General features: G+C 29.0%; 3 protein-coding genes across 11 annotated transcripts; 2 read left to right on the forward strand and 1 right to left on the reverse strand.

The window, feature by feature from the left end:
* The first annotated feature begins 1,990 nt into the window (after positions 1 to 1,990).
* LOC100814612 (cytokinin riboside 5'-monophosphate phosphoribohydrolase LOG1-like) lies at positions 1,991 to 6,686 on the forward strand. Of its 2 annotated transcripts, none has more exons than XM_006600160.4 (7): positions 1,991 to 2,427; positions 2,806 to 2,903; positions 2,980 to 3,010; positions 3,086 to 3,185; positions 5,010 to 5,080; positions 5,531 to 5,677; positions 6,358 to 6,669. In XM_006600160.4, exons 1-7 carry the CDS (start codon positions 2,290 to 2,292, stop codon positions 6,421 to 6,423), a joined length of 651 nt encoding a protein of 216 aa, XP_006600223.1. In that variant the 5' UTR covers positions 1,991 to 2,289; the 3' UTR covers positions 6,424 to 6,669. The 2 variants fall into 2 exon arrangements, with proteins under 2 accessions (XP_006600223.1, NP_001239732.1); NM_001252803.3 differs by having other exon boundaries at positions 2,141 to 2,427; positions 5,534 to 5,677; positions 6,358 to 6,686.
* A 9,055-nt stretch (positions 6,687 to 15,741) lies between these two features.
* On the forward strand, positions 15,742 to 19,331 carry LOC100815137 (uncharacterized). Of its 8 annotated transcripts, none has more exons than XM_041010921.1 (5): positions 15,747 to 15,902; positions 16,069 to 16,150; positions 16,295 to 16,358; positions 17,283 to 18,494; positions 18,567 to 19,287. In XM_041010921.1, exons 4-5 carry the CDS (start codon positions 18,165 to 18,167, stop codon positions 19,149 to 19,151), a joined length of 915 nt encoding a protein of 304 aa, XP_040866855.1. In that variant the 5' UTR covers positions 15,747 to 15,902; positions 16,069 to 16,150; positions 16,295 to 16,358; positions 17,283 to 18,164; the 3' UTR covers positions 19,152 to 19,287. The 8 variants fall into 8 exon arrangements, with proteins under 8 accessions (XP_040866854.1, XP_040866855.1, XP_040866853.1 ...); XM_041010919.1 differs by having other exon boundaries at positions 16,069 to 16,112; XM_006600163.4 differs by having other exon boundaries at positions 15,748 to 15,902; positions 18,159 to 18,494.
* Positions 19,332 to 21,074: 1,743 nt separating this feature from the next.
* Positions 21,075 to 23,525, reverse strand: LOC100815666 (protein disulfide-isomerase LQY1, chloroplastic). The gene is made up of 5 exons (XM_003550373.5): positions 23,184 to 23,525; positions 23,019 to 23,102; positions 22,860 to 22,911; positions 21,804 to 21,960; positions 21,075 to 21,326 (listed from the first exon to the last, which is right to left on the reverse strand). Exons 1-5 carry the CDS (start codon positions 23,334 to 23,336, stop codon positions 21,305 to 21,307), a joined length of 468 nt encoding a protein of 155 aa, XP_003550421.1. The 5' UTR covers positions 23,337 to 23,525; the 3' UTR covers positions 21,075 to 21,304.
* Between the last annotated feature and the right edge of the window lie 3,851 nt (positions 23,526 to 27,376).

Consider the following 27,376-nt stretch of genomic DNA (forward strand, 5'->3'; position numbering starts at 1 on the left):
CATGATACTTTTTTAGAGTTTAAGTTTAGTGTATCATTAATATATAATAAATATTCAATTATCCTTAGTAATAAAACACATTTTTTACATTCATAATTTATTTAACTAAAACTCTGTTTCTTAAGCTTAATTAGCCAGTGAGCCTGCTGTTTCCAAAAGGCAGGGCCACAATATAAAATATAAACCACGCAATACTGGCCATAAACGTGAACGTGATGTTTCTCCAGCACCTCACACGCAGTCTTTGCATAATCCTAGACACTAGCTAGTTGATTAATTACTTGATTACATATATTTAATTCAAGGAAGATTATTGACTGTACAATATATAGAGTCGGTTTGAACATTGAACATATAATTTTTAATGAATATATAGTTTATTCAGCAGGGTGGTGTTTGACTGAGGTTTATTTAAATTAATAATTAACAATGATGATAACGTGGTTTCACAAAAAGAAATTAGACAATTAGGTTAGAAGCCGTTCCATGTTTAATTCGATGATCCTTTAAAAGGCTGGAGATGAAACAAAGCTAAATCTTTCTCACTAACACAAATATATAAGTTTTATTCTTATAATTTATTATTCTCTCGCATGGATTTTCTTGGGTTGGTTACGTTCTATCAACTATATGTCTACTCCAATGGTTCTGGCTGAAGAAATAGCCACTTGGCACATTACTAATACACCATTCTTTTAGTTAGTAAGTAAGCATAGTGTTCACGGTAACTGACATCCGCGAATTTGAATTGAACAAAATCGATCTAAACAGTTTGAGTTGAATGTATTTAGATTAAAATCGAACTGAACCGATCAAAATTATTCCTATACGAATTGAGTCACGAGTTTAGATTTATAGATTCGATCAAAATCAAACTGATCAAAATGTTTAGAATTTTTTGTTTTGACTTTAAATACTCCTAATATTGAGATTTTAAGTGTTGAAACTACCATTATAAGAACTATTAGTGTTAGAACTTCTTTAAGGTATTATTTTCAAGTACATTATTATTTGTTTCACATTTTTTTATTATTATGTTTATAATATTAATGGATCATATTTTATTCATTTATTTTAACAAAACAACAATATATTTTTTTTAGATATTTTTGCAACTATAATTGTAAGATTTTATAATTCTTATGATGATTCAAAATTTAATTAGAATGTAATTTTTTATATTGTTATTTAATTATAAATTATTATTATTTTTACAAATTTCTCGAATATCCTAGCTTGGTGTTATAATTAATAGAACACCTTGATACAAATGTATATAACTGTAACTTTACAAAAGTATTCCTATAAGTAGGGACTACTTAATTTGATGATGGGGAGATTCTGGCAGGGCTCTAATTCTAAAGTGTACCGGAAGCAGTGTTGGTTAGGGAAACCTCTTATATAAACAATTTTTAAGAAAAATATTGGTGACACATTCTTTTAATCATATTTTATCTTTGATCTAAAGGGTTAATACAATAGTGTAAGATTTTGTCATGTTGTTTATATGAGTAGAAAATTTGTATTCGATTCACACTGTATTCAAAATTTAATTTTTAAGTTAGAAACAATCCAATCATGCATGAACAAAATTAATATATGATTCAATAAGTTGGAAGAACACCATAATCTTTAATCAAGACAAAATAACATATCATCTTTTTAATTGGATTTTTTTTTCAAATATTAAAATTTTATGAGTCTCACATCATATTTAATAATTATATCTCATGAATTCATAAATTTTAATCAATTAAAAAATGCATCCATGTTTAAAAAAATATGTTAGAATATACTGTTATTACTCCTAATTTGTAATTAACTGATAATATAAAACTTGTTACATTATATAAAATGATCAAATGAAATATAAGTTCTTAAGAAATAACAAGTCCCAATGTTTACATTTTTAAAACTATAAGAAAAAAATAAAATGATGGGAAGCAAAAATGAGATTATAATTAAAGGAAGAATATGTGACGAGTGGAGATGGATGACGATAGATTGAGACAATGATGTAAGATATGATGCATTGCAGACATTGATATGCAATATTATCGTGTGTGGGAAGGGGGCATAGAAGATGGATCTGATTCTCAGATTATTTATTTAAGAGATTATCTGGCACCAGTTCTATCTCACCACTTCAATTCTTCTACTTAACTAGCATAAAAATCACGTTTGCAATTCTGCGTGTTCTTTCCCCACCCTTCATTATACGTACATATTCATCCACCCACCCTCTAGCTACCAATAAAATTGTTCACTTTCACTAATTAATTTTATAGTATGGAAATTGAAGAGCAAACGATGAAAATGATGATGAAGTCGTCGTCTAGGTTCAGACGTATCTGTGTTTTCTGTGGCACCAGCCCTGGCAAGAACCCCAGCTACCAACTCGCTGCCATCCAACTCGCCAAACAACTTGTAATGTCACAACTCAATTATTATTATTTCTCTCTTCTTCAATTCGGACAAAACCACCTTTATTTATTCTTTTAATTATTTAATTAGAATATATATGCACTCACATATCACACCACTCAATTTTCTTTCTTTAATTCTGATCGTGTGTGTGTACCAAATCAGAGTAAATATTCCCTTGGCTAATTAAAATTTGTATGAGTTGGAATCGTAATCAGGGAATCAATAAGTATTCATATTAATAATCTAGTAAGTAAAGATGAATAGACAATTGAAGGGCTATTATTTATTAAGAGTTTAATTAACTAGATTGATGATGATGATGATGTGGTAAGATCAAGAAGAAGAAATGATGAGAATTGGATATATATATATATGCAGGTGGAGAGGAACATCGACTTGGTTTATGGAGGAGGGAGCATTGGGTTGATGGGTTTAATCTCACAAGTTGTGTTTGATGGTGGACGCCACGTGTTAGGGTAATTGGATCTTGTTTCCCTAGCTTAGCTATATGTTTCTGTACTTGTGATGTTCATATTAATATTATTATTGCAGGGTGATTCCAACAACTCTTATGCCAAGAGAGGTATTTTTATTTTATTCTATTTTTCATAAGTTTAGAAATGTTAATTGATGAGTGGTTTAATTTGGGTTAAATAAGATAACGGGGGAAAGTGTCGGAGAAGTGAGAGCAGTGTCAGGCATGCACCAACGCAAGGCAGAAATGGCGAGACAAGCCGATGCATTTATTGCGCTGCCAGGTACTCCATAATATAATAACTTCATTTCTTTCTTCTTCCACTTATGCATATACCTATCTATGTCACAGATTCTCACCTTTTCTGCGATAACTATCTTACCTTTTTTTTTTAACCGCACATTATTTTTTTTTTCTTTCAACAACATCATACTATTTATTATTTTTTTTTCTTATTTTCCTTTCTAAATATTAAGTAAGAATTGATTCCTATATTTAAATAAATAAAATCTATAGCGTATGGTCATAATTAAGCTATACTTTTTATTGATAATTCTTATTTTTCATTTAGATTTTTACTTTTTTTTTCTTCTCTTTTCATCTCTCTCTTTTAATATCTCAGTATTTGTGTAATGAATGATATAAATTTTATCTATAATTATAATTTATCTATTTATTTATAAGAAAAAAACTCAATAAAATTGTTACATGGGAACTTTTTTAATTTTTTTATCTTTTAAAATTAATTTAATTTTATATTTCATTTATTTTTCTATTAAAAATTTATATATATTCATGTATCTATTCCTTAATTATAATAATTATAATATTATATGCATGTGGATATGTTTCTTAAGCATCTCAAAGCATTTTATCCTTTGACCAATATAGAAAAGCTCTTGTTATTGCATATTTCATGAATTAATGACCAAGCTTTTCAATGACCGAGAACCTGGATCTACCATAAGTATATATAAAAAAGACTTTTAATATTATTATTATTTACGAAAATATATTTCTCAAATTCAAAAGGTGAAAGGTTAAGACTTAAAAGTAATTGAAAGACTAATAATAAAAATGCAGACATAAAACGTAACTGTAAAAAAATTAAGTTGAAAGTCGCATTGGTGACAAATGCTTTGTTTGAACTTTTATATTCAACTATATAGTAAATAAATTAGTTTGGCCTCCCTCTTCATCTAAGCTTAATTAAAAGCCTCTTCTCGCGCGCCTTCTATTTTCAAAACACTTAAAAATAATATATTTATTAAAGTGTTAGTAAATTTTTGTGGTCCCTTTTTATATTACGCACTGAATATTTTAAGATAAATTCAGATAGATTTTCACCACTGATTGTAATCAAATAAATAAAATAACTGCCTCTTTAATTTAGTGCTTGTTTAAACTTTTTTGGGGGTTTTCTTTTTTTTTTTAAAGAAAAATCATATTAAATATATTTCTTTGGAAAACTCTTAAAATAACTATGTAGTTTTGAAAAAAAATAAAAATGAGTAATTTTATATAAAAATAATAATTAGGCGAAGTATCCTCTAAAAAAAATTAGGCGATAGTAACTTAAAAAATTGACTTTTCTTCTTTCTCGATCTTCATCTCTCTCCTTTCTCTTTCCTCACTTTCTCTCTTGTCATATATATATCTGCACTTTTTTATTTTTCTTTTAATAGTCTCTTTTAAGGAAAAGATGATAAAAAAAAATTCCACAATTTAAATTTTATTTTTGAAGTTCTCATAATTGTTTTTAAAAAATGGGGGCAAATATCCTCTGTTGTCCTGTGTTCCGCGCAGAGAAAATAGCTTCTAAATATATCTTTATCAATAACGAATCATAACTGTCAACTGTATGCTGCAATTAGTAAGATTCCTGCCGTGGTTTTGATTTTATTATGCATTATTGCATTTGCATAGTTATAGAATGATATATATATATATATATATATATATATATATATATATATATATATATATATATATATATATATATATATATATATATATTGCATAGCTATAGAAAAAGCAAGTGCACTTTAATGTGCAAAAAAGAAAGAATATAATATACTGATTTTATTGGAAATTTGTATTCCTTTAGGTGGATATGGCACCCTGGAAGAACTACTTGAAGTGATCACCTGGGCTCAACTAGGAATCCACGATAAACCCGTAAGATATTGAAAATCAAATCCCTTCATGCGTTTTGTTTTTAATATATTAAATATTACTAATACTTAAGGAAGAGGAAGTGCTAGAAAATATAAATTCCTTAGTGGAAGTGTACCTAAAGTCCGTAGAGTAAAACATTATATTATTGTAAGTTCGTATAGAAGAAACATTACTTTTGGGCACGTATCGAAAAGACTAAAACCCATTACAAATGTGACACTCACACACTAGAGCCGTTTAATATATAATCGAAAACACTTTTTTTATTTTGATTTGTGTCATATCCCTAGCTCACATCACATGTAAAATACAATAAGTTAGTTTCGAAATTAAGTGTTAACTAATATGGCATATTATATTATAATGGGTTGATGACGATAAAGAAAAGACAGAATCATTGGAAAGGGATAAGTGTGCAAAATGAATGATTAACGGGGAAATTAAATGAAGCAGGTGGGGTTGTTGAACGTGGATGGGTACTACAACTCGTTGCTGTCATTCATGGACAATGCTGTAGACGAAGGTTTCATTACACCCGCTGCCCGTCACATTATTGTCTCTGCCCAAACTGCCCAAGATCTCATGTGCAAGCTTGAGGTACCTACGTACAATGCAATTCCCAATTTTCCATTTTCAATCTCACATGCTCTAGCTAAATTTATTGTTTAATTTGCAAATCATACCTTCTTAAATCTCATTAAAATACTTCACAATGTTATTGTATTTGCACATTCATACATAACCATTCCCCTGTTTTCCTTCTATTTTTCTTGTCATTTCATGTGAGAAGGAGACCAAAGAAATCTAGGAGATAAAGAATATGAATATCTTTGGATAAGTTTTTCATTGAACACTTATAGAAAAAAAAAAGGATAAATATAGTTTTTCACATAGCTTAAAATTAATTTATACACTACAATTTTTAACAAATTAGAAGAAAAAAATTTCTATAAAAATTAAGTATAGAAGTTAATTTTAACTTATGGAACAAGTTCAACTTATTTTATCTTTTTTACTTATTTTATAGGCGTGCAGGGAAAAGTTTATACAAAAAAATAATAATTATATTTCTTTTAATTTTCTATAAATAGCATATGTTATTTTGTCTGATGTACAAAATATTCATTTTGAGTCTGATTAATGAATCCACAATTTTTAACAAAAAATATATATATATAATATCTATAGATGTGGCTAACATGCGATAACATAAACATATATATCCAATTTGATGTGAGTTGTTCATTTGATATCCACCTTGTTGCTGATTTTACCAGGAATATGTCCCGAAGCACTGTGGCGTGGCACCAAAGCAAAGTTGGGAGATGAACCAACAGTTATAAAAAAGTTAACACTGCAAATTACCAAATTCAGATACTTGTCGTTAACCAAGTCGAATCTACATATTTTCTCTACCCCATTAGAAAATAGCTTTCTCAATACAAATCAAGCCTTTTTTGGCTGACACTGTGTAATTGCGGATCAGAATCTGATCTGTATGATCAAAGAACGTAACACTAGAAAACTTCCATCATTAATTGTTGGTGCTTATAGATTCTGTGTTATATAGTAAAGCTTGCTTCAGTGCAGTCATGGGTACTTTCTAAATAGCTTTTTCAAACAATTATTCAGTTCTTATATCGATTAGCTATTTTTCTATTTTTTGTTCGTTGATAAAGTACACGCGTTTATATAAACTTTTGTGTATGAATTTGGAAATCTCTTATGCTATAATAACAAAAGTAATATGTAATAAATGTAGTTTAATTGGCAACATAAATTAAATCTGTGGAGAAAAAATTGTGAACCAATCCATAAAAGTACTTTGTGGGAAATATTGAGATCTCACCGAAAAATCAAAAGATTTTAATTATGATGATTAATTTTTTTAAAAATAACAATAAAAAAAGTAGTTTAAATCTACGATATGAAAGTTATTATAGTAATATTTTTAAAAATATTTCAGAAATAGATGCTCTAACATATTGTTTTTCTTACAGATGCTCTTACATATTGTTATACTATTTTAGTTAGCTGCTCAAACATATTGTTATAATATTTTACTTAGTTACTTACATCAAGGATGAATTGCAAAAAATAATTTAACTAATAAATACTTATGGTTAAATTACTTTCCGTGACACTAAGGTATTTGCAACTTTTTATTAGGTTTTTGAACTAATTTTTTAATTACCTATGTCATTAAACTTGTATTTATTTTTTAATTAGGTAATTTTGTCTAATTATCATTACAAACAAATAATTATTTGAGTAAGTTCTGTAAGTTTGTAGTAAGCTAGGTTGTTGTAAGGTGGAGCTTGAAAAGTTTGTGAAAAAATAATTGGGTTGAGTGAATCGGTAGAATTGATAATACTAACATGAAAAAAGTGAGAATATCGACTTGGATATGTAAGAATGTTCGTTACAAACCCAATGGATGACAATATTATACTTACAAACTAATTAGGTCTTGATATTTTTCATAACCACTGTTAGACAAGAGGATAAGTTAAAAAAATAAGTATTTCTTTCATTTTTATATATAAGATCCTATCACATCTTTTAAGAAAATTGATTAATTTAATTAGTGATATTAAATATTTCAATAATTTGTACCATTTCTTTCAAAATTATACTTAATCTTTTTGAAATTAATAACCTCTCTTTTCACTTCATTCTTTTTCACCTAATTATTCGTCTTTTTCAATTAATAGGAGAGAAAAAGAGTTTATCTCATTAATTTCTAACATTTATTATTTTTTGACTATTAATTAAATAATTAAGAGTACTTAAGAAAAAAATAATTAATAAAAAAGACAATTAAAAAAATAATCTTATAGAAAAGAATAAACAACTTTCTAAAAAGATTCTTATATTATATATATATATATATATATATATATATATATATATATATATATATATATATATATATATATATAAGAAATACAAATTATAGGACCCAAGTAAAAAAAAAAAAGCTTAAAACTGAATTAAAAATTATCAAATAATTAAGAATCTGTAAAATAATTTAACAGATACTTATTAAATAAATTTGTCAGTCAAAGATTTATATCATAAAATTAGATTCATTAACAAGTTATCCGATCTCGGCCTAACACTGATAAAATGTTTTGCCTTTAAGATAGAAAAATATAGTAACACAATTTAATAAAAAAAAATTGAACACACTTGTCATTAATTAAATATTTATAGATTTTTTTAATGAATTTCACTAGTATTTAATGAGTTTTTTCTTACTCCTAATTTTATGGTTTTTAATAAACTTTAAATCAATAAAAAAAAAAACATATTAGAGTCTCTGAATAGAATATTCTCAATGACTTCATCATAAGAGAATCGAATGATGCTGAAACAGTTGGTGCACATGTAACCAGATGGTCTAACTTTGATCACATGGTTCTAATTCTCATCTTCGTGGGAACACTTTATTATTATTCCACTTGGTTATTTGTTGACTTTAGGCATATCAAACTATTTTTGTAATTACCCACCCTTTTCACCTATCCGCGGTCAACACCACTGTACATTAAGTATTTTACGGAAGTTGCAACCATTAATTAGTAATGTGTTGTTGAAGACAACTTTTAATTAAAAGATTGATATGGAAAGGCAACGATTGTGACACATTGAAATAAATAAAGAAAATTTGAATTAGAGGGGGGGAGGTGCAATATTGACAGATGAACTTCCATCGGCATTTATGAGCACGAAATTCTGGATAATATGAATTGACATTGCTAGCTAGTATTATTAAGTGTATGATAGATGAATATTATCTTATAAATATTTTAAGCCAGTTCCATCATTATCCCTGTTTGTTTTCATCTTTTTCTGTTTTTTAAATAAATATTCAAATACAGAGTGAAAACTACATTTTTCTGTGTCTCATGGTGAACATCGAATAATCGGACCCACCTGCAATTTGTCTGATTAACAGAGTCGTACAACTTACCTAATTCCAGGTTTCCCAATTTTGTTCTTGTACCATTGGTTGAAAATGTTCAGAATTCAGACTGGTTGTGATTGGATCGATAAAAGCTAGATATAATTTCATTTGATTTAGAAATTGTTCATCGATCTCTAGTCTAAGGATGAGATATTCAAATAGAATTTATTCTAATTGATACAAGTTGAACTCCAGTTAATATATCTATAATTGTGTAAAAATTAGAGAAAGCATATCTAAGGTTTCAAAGCTCTGTTTATCTGACTCGTAATAATAAATATTTCTTATGTTATGAGGTGTGAATTGCATTTCTGAAATAAATCCTGCGATTTATGCTACTGTCAATTGTTAATGCTTTACTATCAGTTACAATATTTTTGCTATTGTATGGGTCTTGATACATGGTTTGGAAGGTTTTTGATTCTCATAGAATGTTATATTTGTAATCTTGTGATTGGATCCAGGTTTAGTAAGAGCAATCTATTTAAAGAAATAAATCTAACACATAAAAAATGAGATAATGTGTTAAAACACATGAAAATAAGACAATATAAAATTTTAAGATAAATACTTATAATTTTATTAAATAAAAAATTGTATTTGTTTGAGAAAAGGGACAAAGGACAAATTTAGCTTGTGTTATGGGGCAGCTGTCCCACTTAATCTTTAATTTTTCTTAATATAAAATACACATTTGCTCATTTAATTTAAAATGTAGTTAAAAAATTAATGTATAATATAATTATATAAGGATTGTCCCCACTAATCTAATCTATATAGGTAGGTAAGTATTGCCCCCACAATTTAAAATTTTTAGATCCATCATTGCATGGGAATACGTCAGAGAATTCAATCTTATAAAATTGTGGGTACAAAATATGAAATTTTATGATAAATATATATAATTTTATTAAACTGAGGAGGTATGTGTCCATCCTTATATACATAAATAGGTTTGCCATTGATATTGAGTATTCACTTTGTTTATTATGTGGACCAAAGTTTTCTGGACAAGCTCTGTAACGCAAATGAATTAAAATATTTGAAATAACATCTATTAAAAATTAGAGAGAAGAAATAAAAAAAAATAACTATCATAAAAATAATTCATTTCATTTTGTGAATATTATTATATTTAAGTTTAATTAAAATCAATTAGAGTCAATTTAATAATAGAGATTTGGGTAGTTTGCACAAAATACTATATTGAAATTTTATTATTGTCATTATATATAAAAAAAAAAAGAGTCCAATTACCATCTTCTAACATGGATATTGAGAATTTGTCCCTGTTTTGCTGCACAATAAAATGCCAATAAATTCATACTTATCTTTTTATTTCCGTGTTTTTTCTATTAAAAATAATATTTACGAGAATAATAATTGAAATTGAACAAAACAACTGATGGTGACCATATCCATTGGTACCACGTGTATAAAACAAAACAAAATGAAAGGACAAAGTAAGTGACAACCGACAAGGGCTGGTGAATGGCCCCTGCCCCTGTTAAAACTTAAAACTTTAATTGGTGTTCTTGAAGAGACGTAGCTCTAAGAGAATTATAATTCTAATTATGATTTACAACACTTCAGAATTTCTTTATCATGAGCTATATTGATGTTGGCAGATAAAGGCCTAAGGACAATGAACCGGTGGGTTCTCATGTGCTCATGGCGTTCCACTATTAGAATTAGAGTCAATTATTCCATACTCTTTGAGTTTGAGGTATCTTAATTTTCTCTTGATACTGGCTTTTTTAATATATTACTATTTTTTTTTTATCGAAATCCTAAGTTCGAATGGTAATTTATCTTTAAAATTTGTCATATGAACTGAATTTGATCCCAATATAAAGTATTCATTTTTTTAATTCATTAAAATATATTACACTGGTACCTCTTATTTATTTAAAAATATTGTATTATATATCTCTACTAAGACAATTGTTGTAAACATTAAAAGTTATGCATAATCTCAAAATTTTCAAAGAATATCAATGGTTATTCTTCGTCTTGTTATTTTTTCGAATTGGCCCAATATAGGTTCTAAAACACCTCAAATGCACGTTATTGTAAGACTCTTACACTTCGTTTAGAATGCAAGAATATGCGGAGAAGGGATAGAAAATAGAGGGATACACATTTATTAATAAACATAATTTTATAGTATATTTGAGGAAACAGACGATTCTTTCTTTAAAAGTCTTTCACTATAAATTTATATGTTAAATTTTTATCAATATCAAAGATTAATTATAGAATAAATTATAAATAAAAAGTGATGAGTTTGAATAAAAAGTAAAAATTGAAAAAAGTAAAATTTTGAAAAGAAATAAAAATTGAAAAATGTAAAGGATTTAAAGGAAAATAAGAATTAGAATTGAAATGTTGGTTAACAACATTATCTTAACCCGTCAATATGTGAGCGTCGCATGGATTTATGAACATTGTGTGAAAGGTGTTACATATTTCAACTCTTATTACAATGGTACAAATTATTATTTATAGACAATAATTCATAATTACTCATAAATTCTAGTAACTTTCGGTCATCTTGTTCATTATCAATGATTTTTGTCTTCAATCTTTAGCTTTGTCAATGGTAGTTGTTAAGAGGAGCGGACCAATGAAAAAAATTAAGGAAACCATATGGTAACTTAGATAACTTTATAATAAAATTCTACATTAATTATTTATTTATAAGAAAAATATTCAAAATTTATCTATTAAAATGAATTTCGATGAATATTGTGTACAACTTATTAATATTTCTTATTATTATACCATGTTTTTGTATGAAATACTTACCGATTTTGTTGATAACTAAGCTTAGTCAAAAAATTTAATTGTCCATCTTTATTGGGTCTCTTCTCTTAATCACATTTTTTATTTTATCCACATAATTCCATCCTAAGATCTTGTTTGAACCCACTATTACTCAAACCAACAATATATTAATGTATAACTTAATATTTGATTTATTTTTCTATAATCAATGTCTTCAGATAAAAATAATTAATTTAATATTAAATATAATATATATATATATATATATATATATATATATATATTAAAAAATAAAATTTAAAAAATCAGAGAGACCAAGGCCCCTCACCTATACCTTAGTTCATCCCTTCGTCTCTCTTAATCATCCAACATATCTTATATCTACCCATCTTTCTTGTAATAACATTAATATTAATATATTTTCTTTTGGCCGATCAATAAAAAAAAAACTATACTTGAGTATAAGACTTGTTTTTCGCCACCTTCAATCAATTATTACATATTAAACAAGTAGTAGTTGTAATCTTTAGATTTAGAAGGAACAATTGAGCAAATGTGAAAAGTTGATAAAAATCATTCAAAAGAAATAATAATAATAATAATAATTAAAACACCCTTTGCCCCCATGACTTTCAATTCATTTCGTTTCCATAGCTTTGTTTTCCTCTTTATTAATTTCTGGTTTTGGATAAACATCAACAGCTTGATAAAGTATATATCCCATGGAAATGGGAATCACACGCATTTTGTGATCATCAGTCTTTCAATTTTTCCTTTTTCTCCTTGTCAAAAGATTAAAAGAAAGGTAAAAGAAACTAATAACGGATTTAAGCATTGATAATAATAGCGACCTTAATGACGCAATTAGTATTGGTCGATGTCCCACAAAAGTTTGTTTGTAATTGAAGTTCGAACCATTGCGTAGCTTTTTCCTTATGTACACGTGTTAATGAACTATGATTCCAATATTTTCCCCATCAATTTCTTGTCAAAACATTAGTCGAACTTTGAAAAATGTATAGCCATCGAAATAGAAATAGGAATCCATTCGCGCACTGTGAGTTGTGATAAAAGAGACAAACGGATTCACGCTTTGAAAGTTCAGGCAGTTTCATGAACGTACTCAAATTCAAGAATATGGGACCTCCACGCAAATTTTACACTAAATTCAACAATTATTCTTCTGAATGTTAACATGCATGAAAGTAAACAATTATTCTTTTGAATCACTCACGTACCTTATTCTCTGGTTTCAAGGAATTAGAGAGGTGAGGAGAGGAGAAGATTATTAATATTTTGAACTTTGTTTAATTTAGTATTTAAATTTAGATGGGAGAAAAAAAAATAAAGGGATTAAAATCTCTCTTTTGTTTTTACTAACTGAAAGACATTTACCGCCACATTTGTTTATCTATATTTTATATTTTTTTTCGTAAGGTGTAAAATTTGATATTTTATTTTAGTTTCTTTTCTTATACATTTTTTTATATACAATGACGATATAATAAAATTTGAAACTTGGTGAATGAATGGGATTAATTTAAGACTTTTTTTTTTCAATTTAAGACATTTTTTACTGCAATTTTCTAGTGGATTCTTAAAATAATGTTTTGTTTTTTACAATAGTGGTACTGCGAGGTTTGATTCTAAAACACCTTACAATTAAATGATCAAAATTCTCTACTGTTACTGTCAGGTCAACCTTATATTCATTTTAATAGTATTTTTTTAATCTATTAAAAATACTAACTTATTTGAGGGAAGGAACAATGTATTTTGTTAAGAGGGTTAGTGAGGTAACTATATGACCTATGGGAAGTTGAAATATGGGAAAATTCTGACTTTTTCTCTTTTGATTTTTTCGCTTCTTAAAGTTAATATAGATATTTAGTAATTAAAGTTAGTAATAGGAGCACACGGTTATAATTCTTCTTCAATATGAATATTCTTCCACTATATAGAAGAATAATAGTAGGGTTAGAATAATGTGTTTACAAAATTGTCTCACTCTAGTGTGGTCCACTCAAGCTTGAGGATAGAAACTTCCCAAACTATTTATCTTATCTCTCAAAGAGGCTCTCTAACTTGAATGAAGACTCTTACCCTTATTTATACTACTCCACCTCCACAATGAATGGTGGAGATTACTTATATCCTATGGTGGAGATTAATTCTCTAGAATACTTCACACATTCTAGGAGTTTCTATACTCTTTTACTCCATTCTATATCTTTCCATACTCTTCCATAAGATTTCAGAGATTTTTACAAGCTTCTAGAGAATTTTACACTGCTCTAGAGTTCTCTAAAACATTCTAAAAAATTCTACACTTTTTTAAAAAACTCTAAATTTTTTTAAAACCTTTTCAATTAAGGAGGAATCCTAACAAAACAAAGTGTAATTAGCCTATTTGTAGAATTAAAAAGATAAAAAAAAATAAGAAAAAGTGTACAGAAAACGAACCTATCATATCTATTATTGTTAAGATTATATTTTATTTTTAATATTGAGATATTTAGAGCAAAATAAAAAAAATGATTTATAATTTTTCCAGGGCAGTAAAAAAAATATTTTCTAAATATTATATGCTTATACTCTCATTTCTTTAATTGATACTCATAAAAACATTATAATTTATTATTATTTTTCATTCTCTTTGGTGGAATTTATCCTGGAATTGAAAATGGTCGTGCTATAAAATTTGTATTGTACATTTAAACACTAAAAGTATAGTATGTAATATGGTACTTGTAAAGGAATTATAGTGACATATAATATTAAATTATTAATACAATTTTAAGAAATTACTAATCTCTTAACAAATTTTTGGAAACACTCATGAGCATTACCATGGAAGTACAACACTTAAACTGTATACATCAATAGAAGAAATGAGAAAAGGGAGAGTTGAATCTAGTGAAAGGGAGTAATCTTCCACAACGTGTCAAATAAAAGTTTGAATCTTAATTAGATAATGCGTATATATTAAAAAAATTTAAAGGCAAATAATATTATTAAAAATGGTATTTTTGATGATACAATGGGGAATAAGAAAAAAAACATTGAGGTAATAAAAAAATAAAATAGCACATCTTTCTTCTGATCCAAAAATAACAGATCAGAATTATAAAGTCCAACGCGTGGGTGGGCTCAATATTTGGTGACTGTCCAGTCCAAATTACATGGAACTTTCATTTGGGTTCATAACTAACCACCCAAAAAAATATCTTTTACAAAATAATTTAAAATTAATAACTTATTCATATATTCAATCTATGATTATTAGCATGGTATTTTAAATCTATTTATTAAATTTATGATTTTTATTTAAATTTTTATATATAAAAAATATATTATTAGATTAAAATTAATTATAATAAAATCAAAAATAGAAATCTACTTAATGTAATAATTATAAAAAAAAAGTATAAAAAAACATTAAAAATATATTTTTAATTTTTTAAAAAAACTTAGGTGATACAAATTTATAATCCGTATGTTTATTAGAAGGGATCATTTTAAAATATTTGAAAAAATATTGGGTGCAGAAGTTTTTTTTTAATATGTAGGAAGAAAATCCCAAAAATAACTATTTCATTTAAACTTTTAAATAATTATTACTTTTCAAAATATAAACAAAAATATAAAACAGAAAAATGTAGCCAAAACATTGTTTTGACTTTAGTGATTTTAACTGTTTCACCCAATATTTGTATTTTTTTTCAACAAAATTGTTTTTTTATTGTAATTATAATTTTTAAAGTTAATTATGAAATTCTATTATCCAATAAATAAATAGCGTAGAAAACTGGCACACCATAGAGGGAAGGAACTGTGAAACCACCCAATCGAATCACGACACGTTTCCTTCCGCATAATTAATAAATATTAATATTCCATAATTTCCTGGGTTGAAAAATTTAATTAGAAAAATTTGATAATGCTCTTTGTTGGGCGATTCGATTGAGTGCGTGTTTTTTGTGTGTGGAGAATGGATATACAGAGTTCAATTTGAGAAAGAGGATTCGCCATTTCAATTCTCTCTCTCTCTCTTTCAATTCGCAGGTGAGTTTCCACAGTTACCGCGCTTCTTTCATTCCGATTCTGATATATTATATAAAATCATCGATCCCCATTGTCCCTTCATCAATTTTTTCACCCTCTTAGGGTTTTAATTTTCATTCGATTTTTGCCCTTTTACTTATGTGAGTGTCTGTAATTTTGTTGATAGGCATTGCCATTTTACTTAATCACTGACCACGGCCTTCAAAAAGGGTTTATCTTTCATTCCATGCAGTGCTGCTTTTTCATTCGTACTTCTATTTTGGATCACTATTTATAATATTTCCATTTCAATTTTTACTTTGAGACATTAGAAATCTGGATAAAAAAATTTATTTTTTATTCAATTTATGGTGCTGCTATTCACGTTGTCTTTGTGTTTGTAAAACATGCAGAGAGGTTCAGTTTGTGTCATGTGCATACAGCAATCGGATTGTTTGGATCAGAAGTCAATTCGAGGTGAAAATTACCAAGCTTTTGTTCTGTTTGTTATGTACCCATCTTTTTTTTTTGTTCTGTGAAAGGAAGTTATATTATGATTTTTTTAGGTTTGATTACTCATTTGATCCTTATATTTGTGCTAAAAACTCTTAGTCCCTATATTAGCATTCTTTTTTAATGTTTTAGTCCTTGTTGTTGGTCTTCAGGCTATGCGAAACCACCACAAAATGGGGGCATAACGACTAAAATGGACAAGAATTGCTTGTATTGGGACTAAAATGTAGAGTTTTAAGGTATATGGACTAAAACAAAAAGTTTGCACCGGATAGGGACCAAATGATTAATTAAACCAATTTTTTTTATGATACCTGTCACAGAATAGATTAGTAGAATAACACATGACTGTCTGACAAGATTCTTTATATGAGAGTGTCTGATAGTTACTTATCGCGAATCGAACCGTATCGTGAATCGTAAGATTTGTGATCAATAATAAAACATGTCATATACAACTAATAAAGACACATAAAAGCACAAAGTGATGATCAATAACTAAAAAAAAATAACTCTAGGAGCATTTTAACATAAATAAATGTACCAAAAATCAAAACACACCCATATATATTAGCATTTAGAAGTCAAATAGCTAACTAAGTGACATGTAAGCTTCAAAACAAACAAACATCCAAATCATAACGGCCGCAATGCCAAAAAAACAGTGGTTGCTGCTGCGCAAATTCAGGCAGTATAGCCTCCCAAAAAAACAGTGGCTGTTGTTGCACAAATTCTGCAAGAAGCAACTGCTGCTGCACAAATTAATAAGTGTAAAATACAGTTATTTATTCAGCAAACAGAGGGACCATCAATGTGTAATGGTAGCACAATAAAATTCAAAGAAAAGGAGAAAAGAAGAGTGGCTCACTCTGTTTTGTCGATACTCAGGAGGAACAAAGAACAAGTGAATAAATGAAGAGGAGACGACAATGAATGAAAAAGTGAAGAGACAGTGGGCCTCCCTGCGTCAGATTGGTTTGTCCCAGAATCGCACGATTCATGTGCGGGATGTGATTCAAGCAATTCATGTGTGATCCGTATTGCCAAGGCCATGAATCATATCATATTGCATGTATCATATCGTGAATCGTATGATACTGATAACAATGCCTAGGATCCATGAACTCCAAGCAACCGAGAGAACTATTGTCTGCATGGTCCTTTCATTGCCCCATGCAAGAATCTCTTGTTGATCATAGGCCATGGATAAGGGATGTCCGTTTTGTGATGAACTTTTGACTGAATGTGTGACTTCAGTATTTGTGAATATCATTTATTTTCTTCCTTTTCCCAATTAAGCCAGATAGTGCATCAACATGTATTCTATTTCTAGTTTTCTAATTTATTTAGTCAGCTGCCAGTTAAATTCTTATGTGTAGTGTTTTTCTGAGCTTGAGTCTTTCAGATGTTGGAGGTCTTTCTATGTTATTGCACGTGTGTCTTTTTCTTTCCCTTTTCTCTTCATATAATATAATATGGTTATTCATAATATGAAAAAGAAAGCTAGGAAAAAAAGGCAAAAGGATGTGAAATATGAGGCCTTTTTTCTTTCCTCATTTTCTTGCTCAATTAGCTTTAGTGTAACCATTGTCAAACTGATGCTAGTGGTATTTAAGTCCTCACTATTTCATACACCTAGTATCCTCCATGGCCCACTTATTAGTCTCTACTATTATTCTTTAAAAAAAAAACAGAGATTGTCCCAAGTTTCCCCTTTTTGAGAATGTTAATGAGTAAACTATTGAATTATACGTGTTTGTGCAGGTGTAGATGGAACTTGAAGCAAGTAATCAACCCAAGCAAGAGCGTTCAAGGACAAGATGGACAGCATCCCTTGACAAGATATTTGCAGACTTGGTTGTCAAGCAGATTCAACTGGGGAACAGACCAAACAATGTTTTTGACAAGAAAACATGGAATCACATTCGTGATGAGTTTAATAGGCAAACAGACCTTAATTTCAACAATAATCAATTGAGGAAGCATCTAGATGTTCTTCGGACTCGCTTCTATAATTTGAAATCTGCTTATGATCAAAATAATGACTTTGTAATGGATGATTCCTGTTGCATTGGCTTTGAACAGTGGGAAGATATAGGGGTAAATTCCTTTCATTGTAGCAACTTTTTCCTCTTTATTTTTAATCTGAACTTTGCTAGGTTTTGTGTACAGGTGCAGCCTAGGAATGAAACTGTTAAAGTGAAAGATTGTCCAATATATGAGCAACTCTGCACAATATTCATAGATTCAGCTGCTGATGGGAAATATGCCCAATCTAGTCATTACGAAGAGTTGGACAAATCTATCGGAGCAGATGCAACTGGCTTTACTCCATGTCCAGAAGCTAAGGTCTCACATTATGTAAACCCATCAACATCAAAGTTTATTCCAGGGAATATCTCAACTGCTGAGAAGCTGACCAAGAATTCTATAGATAGGAAAAGGAAACGATCATGTGAGACGCAAACTACTAGTCTGGATCAAGACACCTGCAATGCTATGGCAGAAGCCTTGTTAGGTATGGTTGCTGTTTCAAGGTTAAGGGCAGTTGTTTCAAGTGTAAGTGATGATAAATTCTCCATAACAAACTGCATTAAGGCTCTAGATGAGATAGAAGGCATTGATCAACAGCTCTATTTTTCTGCCCTGGATCTCTTTGAGAACCCTAGCTTAAGGGAGACATTCATTTCCTTGAAAAGTGTCAAGATACGGTTGACATGGTTACAAGGAAAATGCAGCAAAACTCCCTTCCATTAGAACAGACTTAAAGCCATTTTGAAATCAACTGTAATTACTTAGTTATAAATACTTCGTTTAGTATACCCTTCTTTTTGTTTGACTGTAAGTAATCGCATTTGAAGTTTTAACTCTTGCAACAAGTGGTAGTTGTTTACAAGTGTTATTTCATCTGAACTTTACTTGCATAGTTATTTCTTCAGATATGACTTTTATGAACCATTTAGAGCATGTTTGGAAAAAAGATGAAAAATGACTTTTGAGGCAAAAGTATATTTGTAAAAGGATCAGAATTCTTGTTTTTGTTTTTATTTTCCTTTTATTCATTGGATCGTGCGTCGCAGTAATTTTAACTGCAAACCAAACAATCAAACATGCACTTAATTTGCATCTTTGTGACTTGCTGATTAAATGTAAACAAGTGCCAATTTAGCTCGCATCTTTGTGACTTCTGATTAAATGTAAACAAGTGCCAATTTAGGTCGCAAATGCCGTTAGCATGTTTTGTGAGTGTGATTTATGGACCTTTGGTTTGATACGGAATAGATATGCAGATTTAAATCATTTAATGTTTCACTTAGCATGTCCTATTTAATTGGGCGTGAACAGATATAACGTTTCTATGATGACCGTTCCTGAAATTTTTTGAATGAGAACAATGATAGTATTATTTTAAGAATTCAATCCATTTTGAAAATTATTTTATACAATATTTATGATTTATAAATCGAACCAATTTAGATCGAATTTGTAATTCTTTTTATTTCATATTTTAAAAAGAGGATAAATTATTAGATTTGATTTTTTTATTGTACATTCATATAAACCTAGAACAGATATTATAAATTAATATTTTGTGAGGGTGGGTCAATGTTATTTGTTTTGTTAATCCTTTAAAATTAGACTTTAATACTTTAACTATTTTAGACATTTTTTCATTTAAATATCTGTGAAATTAAGTCCTCTAAAAATTAAAAGACAGAAGTGCTAAATAAATAATTTGTAAATTTAAATATAATAATTTCATAGAATGATATATTGAGGTCACTTTAATTTAAAATGGTCCTTAATTTTTTTTAATTAACAAATTGATATCTAGTGAATTTGTAAAGTACTATATAAATAGTTTAGTATTTCTTTTCTAAAGTAAATTATAATAATCTATTTATTAACATATACTAATACAAGTAAAAAAAAAGACATTATTATTAATAAATTGTCAATAACTATTAATATAAAAATCTAATATTACATTTGTTATAGAGTTTAATTTTTATTCACTATTAGCATAAATAATTTTACCTTATTAACTAATTAAAAATCATCTTAATATAACTTTAAAATAATTATTATAAAATTTAATTTTAAATGATTCATAACAATCTAAACAATACGTTCCAATTAGCATCCACCAAAGAAAAAAATTAGTCATAAAGAACGCTTAATTACTTTCAAATATGAAGTCAATTTTCCTTTGTTTTTTTTTTTTCTGATTACTTTCCTTTGCTAATACCCTGTCAATTCAAGCTTGAAACTACTACTTGCTTCTTGTGTTACTTTCAGTCACTGCGCAGCCAAGGCCATTGCCTTCTTGCAAATATTATATAATTCAAACCCATCTTAACAGGCCTTAAAAAAGTAATTTAAACTTAATAAAAACGTAATAAAGAAAAGAAATTGAAATAACGAAATTTTTATCGAATGTGTTGATAGTACAATGTTTAAATTACATTGAATTATAAGATAATAGAAAACTAACATCAACTTATAAGCTCAAGGTACAAGCTGGCCTCTTCTACTGCCAAAAAAAATCATGTTTAACGCAAGTGATGAACTATCCTGAGTTCTTTTAAAAAAAAGTATAGTTTGCTAAGGTTTAACATAGTATAAACATAAACCACAGACAAAAGACAAGACCTGTCCAAATTCTTACAACAGGAGACATTGAACAATTGAATAAATTAATGCCTAGAAAACGTCAAATTTTTACACACATAGGCAACGAAAGTGAGTGGCCTAATATCATATGATCATCGATTGAAATGTAAACCAAATGAAAGCATCAACATGATTTTGACAGTTGTATTAGGTGTGTACACAGATCAAAGAAATTACACGAGTACAATAACCTCATACTTGGATACAAAATCGGCACCACTTATTCTTAGCTTGCCTCAGTCATCATCTTTGAATTCTCTGATTAATATGAAACACAAAACACTGGTTAACAATACAATTCAGAAGACTTCAACACTCTTCTATAATTATCATCAGTTTATAGCCAGATGTGATTTTACTAACCCAAGCAATGCTCAAGTTTTTGTTGAAGAAACTTATATGATGCAGTAATTTAAGGTTTCTCAAATCATTCATCCATCCTTTTATCCTCTTATATGTTGAATCATTCTTTATAGTTTGATTGCTGATTGACAAAATTGTCTTGGTATCACTAAATTTGTTCAATTAATAAATTATAGACCAAACTTAGATGAAGTTCCTTATGTTCTTTTCGTACTGCTTTACAATCAAAATTGTAATTTCTGTTTGGTAATCTGTGTAATAATGATTTACATTAAATGCCACATAAATTACTGAGTTAAAACTCTAATTTTGCCGAAAGCACTTAAAAAGAGCTGTATATAAATTGTCCCAACAGGCTGCAGAATTTCATACCTGCGGTCAAGGTAACGAGGTTGAATTCCAGATCCTTGACAAGTTGTGCATGTCAATGAACCAACACCGTCACAATTTATGCATCGAGACACCTCCTCCTCACCTCCACCAAGTTCAACTGTCACATTGCCATTTCCCAAGCAAAATCTGCATTTCTCTGGCCAAAGTGTAACAATTTCAAAGGAAAGAAGTTCAAATTTGTAAATATATGAAATAGCAGATCCATGGCTTGCTGCGGTGTTTTCTTCTCTTCTTCATTCTTATTAATTCAGTGCGGTTGAATTGTTTCCCTTTTCCATTCTTATAATTGATTGAAAATTTTCAGCCATTCATGGGGAAGACAAAGTGCCTGTGAGAATTAATTTTAATGCCATAGCACACACACAAAAAAAGACTTACTTCATTGTCTGGCACAAATTAAATAGTTTCAATTTGGCATCCTCATAAGCATCACGACCTTTTATTTTGTTGTATTTGGATTTGGAGGTTCAATTCCCACAGATGCTATTCATTCCAATTTCCCTATCCCCCACTAATAAGAACCTTGGGAGAACTATACCACAAAAGCTAGTTGTTATGGTTGGAGAGGCCAAGACATTATTATTATTATAAATCTCATACTTTCAATGTCACTATTTCAGGCATCACCGTCCACACACCGAGAGACATGTTGAAATGCTCTCATACCAATCTTGCAAGAACCACACCACAAAAAGCTAGTTGTTGTAGTTGTAGAGCCTTATACACCCCACACTAGAATTTCATACTTCCAATTTGAGACTCAAGTCTCACACCTTGCAATTGAATTCTAACACCCATCACCAGACCACATTAGTAAGTTTCATGATCAAAATTTTGACATAAGCTCTTATAAGATAAGAACACTTATTAACACAACACTTAAAGTTATTTAGCTGAACGCATCCTCATTCTACTACAATTACAATTACAATTACAAATTGTGACCTGCTTTAATAATGGTCAACATTGAAAATTTAATTTCCCTATAGAGTCCAAGCTTTAAGTATGAAAAATGATGAAGAGGAAAATACTTACGAGCGCCAGATCCATTGCATGGGAAACAGGGCTGTGTGTTTTCTCGCTTAGCCTGAAACAAAGAGAAGCTGTAATCAAAACCCAACTAGAATTGCCAAAACAATATTAGATTAGAATAAATAAAATAAATGTTATAGTGTGGAGTCAAAAACACTTCACAGCATTATCAATTTGGGTTTCATAGAACACTGGAATGCCAATCCCAACAGCCACACTAACAACACCTACACTTATAGCCACTACCTGAAATTAAAAACATTTTATAATTCAATATTGATTAAAACAACAAAAAGAAACAAGTAAAGAAGTGAAGGAGGAAGTAACCGTGTTTTGATCAAGGTCCAAAGCTCTAATGCGTGGATAAGAAGTGGGTTTTGGTTGAATATTTCTATTTGTAGGCTTAGAATATTTGAGAGGGCAACAAAGAAAGGAAGATTGCAACTTAGGCCGAGAAAGAGAAGGAGACAGTACTGTCATCTCTCTCTCACTTCAGTTTAATTTTCTGGTATGGTATGGTATGGTTATGGTATCTGAACTCAACTGAAAAATGAGAATTGAGGCAATGAAACTCCCAACAAACAACATCATCCAACCAAAAACTAGTGGCAGGAACTAAACGACCACATAGTCATTGTCCCATCTTCCACGTGGATCTATTATCATGAACCATGCATTCCAATTCCTTATCACCCCAAAAGCCCATAATTTATGGAAATTAAGCCCATGATCCAACAAGCCCATCATTTTCTTTTGCCACACTTTAATAAGATTAAGAAGAATAAGTTCAAGTCTAAACTCTAAAGAATTTTGTTTCAGCAGATAGGTAACTCGAAAACTAAAAGTGATTGTTTAGATTATAGTTTCTACACTTAAGTTTGGGTTAAATTTAAGTTTGAGTTTGCAAAAATATTCTGAGGACATGTTTGATTTTCCGTTCAACTTGTTGCAAGTTCAAAGAAAGATCTACGGGTCCAACATAAAATTTTAGTCTCACACATATTTCTAAGATATAATTAAACATGATCTCAAATTAATTTTACTCTTATACATACTTTTAAAACTTCTCAACGAAAACCCAAACATATCCTAAGTAATAACAAATTTAATGATAAAAAAATAACACACATTCCTTTTTAAATAGTTATATCACTTTAAGTTCCCTTTTGCCCTTAAGAATAGGTATGAGCAAGTATTATTTTTGTGGAGATCAAAATAAATTTTCCAAAAAAAAATTATTACTAAAAGTAAATATTTCCTTAGATATTTTATCAAGTTCAAAATAATAATAAAAAATTATTTCCATAATCATGTAACTAATAAAAGGTGTTAAATAAATATTTAAAATTTATTAATATTTTACACAATTAACTAGAAGTAACCATCTTTAATAGATGTATTAGAGGAGCAATGAGATTCAACTTTCACTCTTCCTTACACATAATTAGACTCTCAAACCTAAGATTTTTTTAAAATACCGATTTTAAAAAATGGTCTTTTAAAATTATTTTCCTTAATTAATAATTTGTAACGACTCCATCGATTTTGATCAAATTTTTTTGTGCCTTATATCCCGATGTCCTCCGAATAGTAATACATTGTCACATGCATGCACATAAATCTTCTACTCAATAATAGCCTTCTGTGCCATTTGCATTTTATTCTCAATAATAGCACTGCAAACACGTTGGAGTATTATTTGAACTAGTTCGATTGGGTTCGGTTTCTAATAGATTTGAAGTCCAAAATTGAACATTCCCACTACAACCCACATGAAATCGATTTTTCAACTCTCTCTGCCCAAAAACTCACCCCAAACATTTTTGTCGGATTAATTAGTCGGGTTAAGATTGAGTCGTCACAGATTCACGTCCACCTTTATTTTTATCACCATATTATTTGCTTTTCCCATGATTAGGGAAATGCTAAAAGCTTTTATTTTTTATTTTTTTTTTGTCATTATTTGAATATTCCACACTATTTAAGTGAGAGATTGATCTAATTTGGAGAAATGAAACTACTTAATTTAAAATTGGGTTATGTACGTAGGTTGAACTCTAACATTTTATTCAGGCTCCAGTCACATGATTTAAAGCTCACTATTAAAAGCCTTTTTAGAACAGTTTTTAAAGAGAAATAATAACTTTTTTTAAAAAAATCTCTTAAAATGTGATAAAAAAATAATTACTGTTATGTATCCATGAAGGAAAGAAGATAAACATCTTTTTTTTCTGAGATTCTTTATAAGGTAAAACAAGAAAAACTACGAACGAGTTGTGTATAATAAAACGAAAATGATGAGAGGATGGGCATTATATATATATATATATATATATGAGAGCGACAGGCCAACAAATAGACATAATTAGGTGGCACATGAGGGAATAACCAACATTGAACATTGATGTTGAACGTTGGCAATTGGTATCATGGTACATGATATCTATATTGAACATTCGTATGTCCCATATAACATGCAATGGAAATATGGAATGGTCACTCGTACCTTTGAGAAACGTAGAATCCAAGGCTTTCCTTCTTATTTTTCTTTTTTTCACCCCCACTTTTTTTTTCTCCTCTTGATGAGGAAACATCATCTTCTCCAATGTCCACATGGCTCCCTTTTCGTTTGGTTTTCCTTACCTTTTATGATATGTATATAATATTATTAATGATACCCTTATAGGGTCCCTTTGCCTTTCTGAAATATACTTGAGCCTTTTATTACATGAGAGTCTCTTTTCTTCTAACCTTTTACTTTTGATGTCAATAATCTACCATGGTTTGTTGTTGTTCTCTTAGCTTTCTTGTGGTTGACAAAAACTCTCAAGACCCGTGGCCTCCACTCCACCGCTTAAAGATAATAATGATCCCAATTGCTTCTCTATGCAACTTCTTTCTGAAGGGACAATGGCATAGCATGCCCCATCAAGGGCATAAATTTAAATGGATGAAGATTAGGTATAACTAAATGTCAGCGGATTTTTAATTTATCATACCACATATGTATTCAAATGTGACCAGGAAGTAAAGAGATAGTTCAAATTGTGGATAAAAATAAATGGAGAAAAATGAGTGTTCTAGTGCACTATGCCATAGTGTATATTTTTTGCTTAAAGTGAATCGATCTATTTAAGGGTAAACTGATATTTTTAGTTAGAGTTTTATGGTCAAGTTAAGAATCGAATCTTTTGATTAAGAAACTCAAATATTAAACTATTTATATTAACAATTTTGGTTGTTATAGTGTATTTTAAAACAATTTAAATTTCAGATTAAAAGATTCAAGTACCAAATCATGTATGGTAATAAATTTTTTATTGTTATAATGTATATTAAAACAGTTTAAATGCCCAAGTGAGGATTTTTTGAAGGGTTGGTTAAACCATTTGATTTTCTATTACTACAGTTTTGGACACGTTAATGTTTTTTAATGTAGCACATAATTTTGTGTTGGAGCATATTGCGCCACGCATCCAAGCACAAACAAAGAAGACGCCAAAACCCATATGATATCCCACGACCACGTGACTATGGGGGCTTCACAAATGACTTTATTTAAAGCAATGCGCTGCTAGCTGCTCCTTGAAACTTAACTAGTTGCTTATTTGTTCATAAATGAATGTGTTAAACCTAATTAATGAAGTTAGAGAGAGAACTGGACTAATTAAGCAGTGATCCAAACTACAAATAATGTGTTCTAGCTAGCTTGCACTATTTACCTTTTAGTCAGATCAAGACCATTCTTGTTTGTTCATCTATCACTACATGCATGTTGCACAAAGAAAAAACATTTACCCGTCATTTCTAAGTTATATTTAACTAATCTATCTACAATCTGATTAACTTATCTGAAGATAAGTTTTCACAACCAGACATTTCTAAATTATATTTTACTAATCTATTAGCAACCGGATTAGCTAAGTTTAAATTTAATAAGTTTTCTTTATGCTTCTATTTTTTAAAATAAATTTTAACTCCTAAAAAATATTAGAAAGAGTATTATTACTAACTCGATTCCAATTTTAACATATAATGTTCCCACTTTAATGGATTGTCAGTATTATTGTAGTAAAAAAAATGTATTAGTATTCTATTATTCATTCATGCGCTATGCTTTTTCTTACAATGCACTGTTAGAGACTTAGAGTGCATCTTAATCTATCCACAAGTTTACCAATTAACTAACATAATTTAATTTATGCTGATTACCCACACTGATAAGATTCTCTGCTCAGATTAGACGCCCCAATTGGCTACCTCTCCTCTGAATTGAAATCTGAGTGGTTACTTTGTCATTTTTTCATTCTCGCACCATCGCTGAAAGTTATTTTTGAAACAAATAAAACATTCTATCACAAATTTATTTCTATAACAATCACAAAAAGTTCTAATTTTCTGCAGTTGCTTTTGTTGAGGTATCACTTCAGATTCCTGTTCTTCCTGGTTATAATAGCATTACTCCTAAAATTAAGGCAAAACAAATGCGGCTAATTGTTTACAGTTTTTTTAATGTTTTT

Source organism: Glycine max, chromosome 17, assembly GCF_000004515.6.
Source record: "Glycine max cultivar Williams 82 chromosome 17, Glycine_max_v4.0, whole genome shotgun sequence".
In the NCBI taxonomy this organism is placed as follows: domain Eukaryota; kingdom Viridiplantae; phylum Streptophyta; class Magnoliopsida; order Fabales; family Fabaceae; genus Glycine; species Glycine max.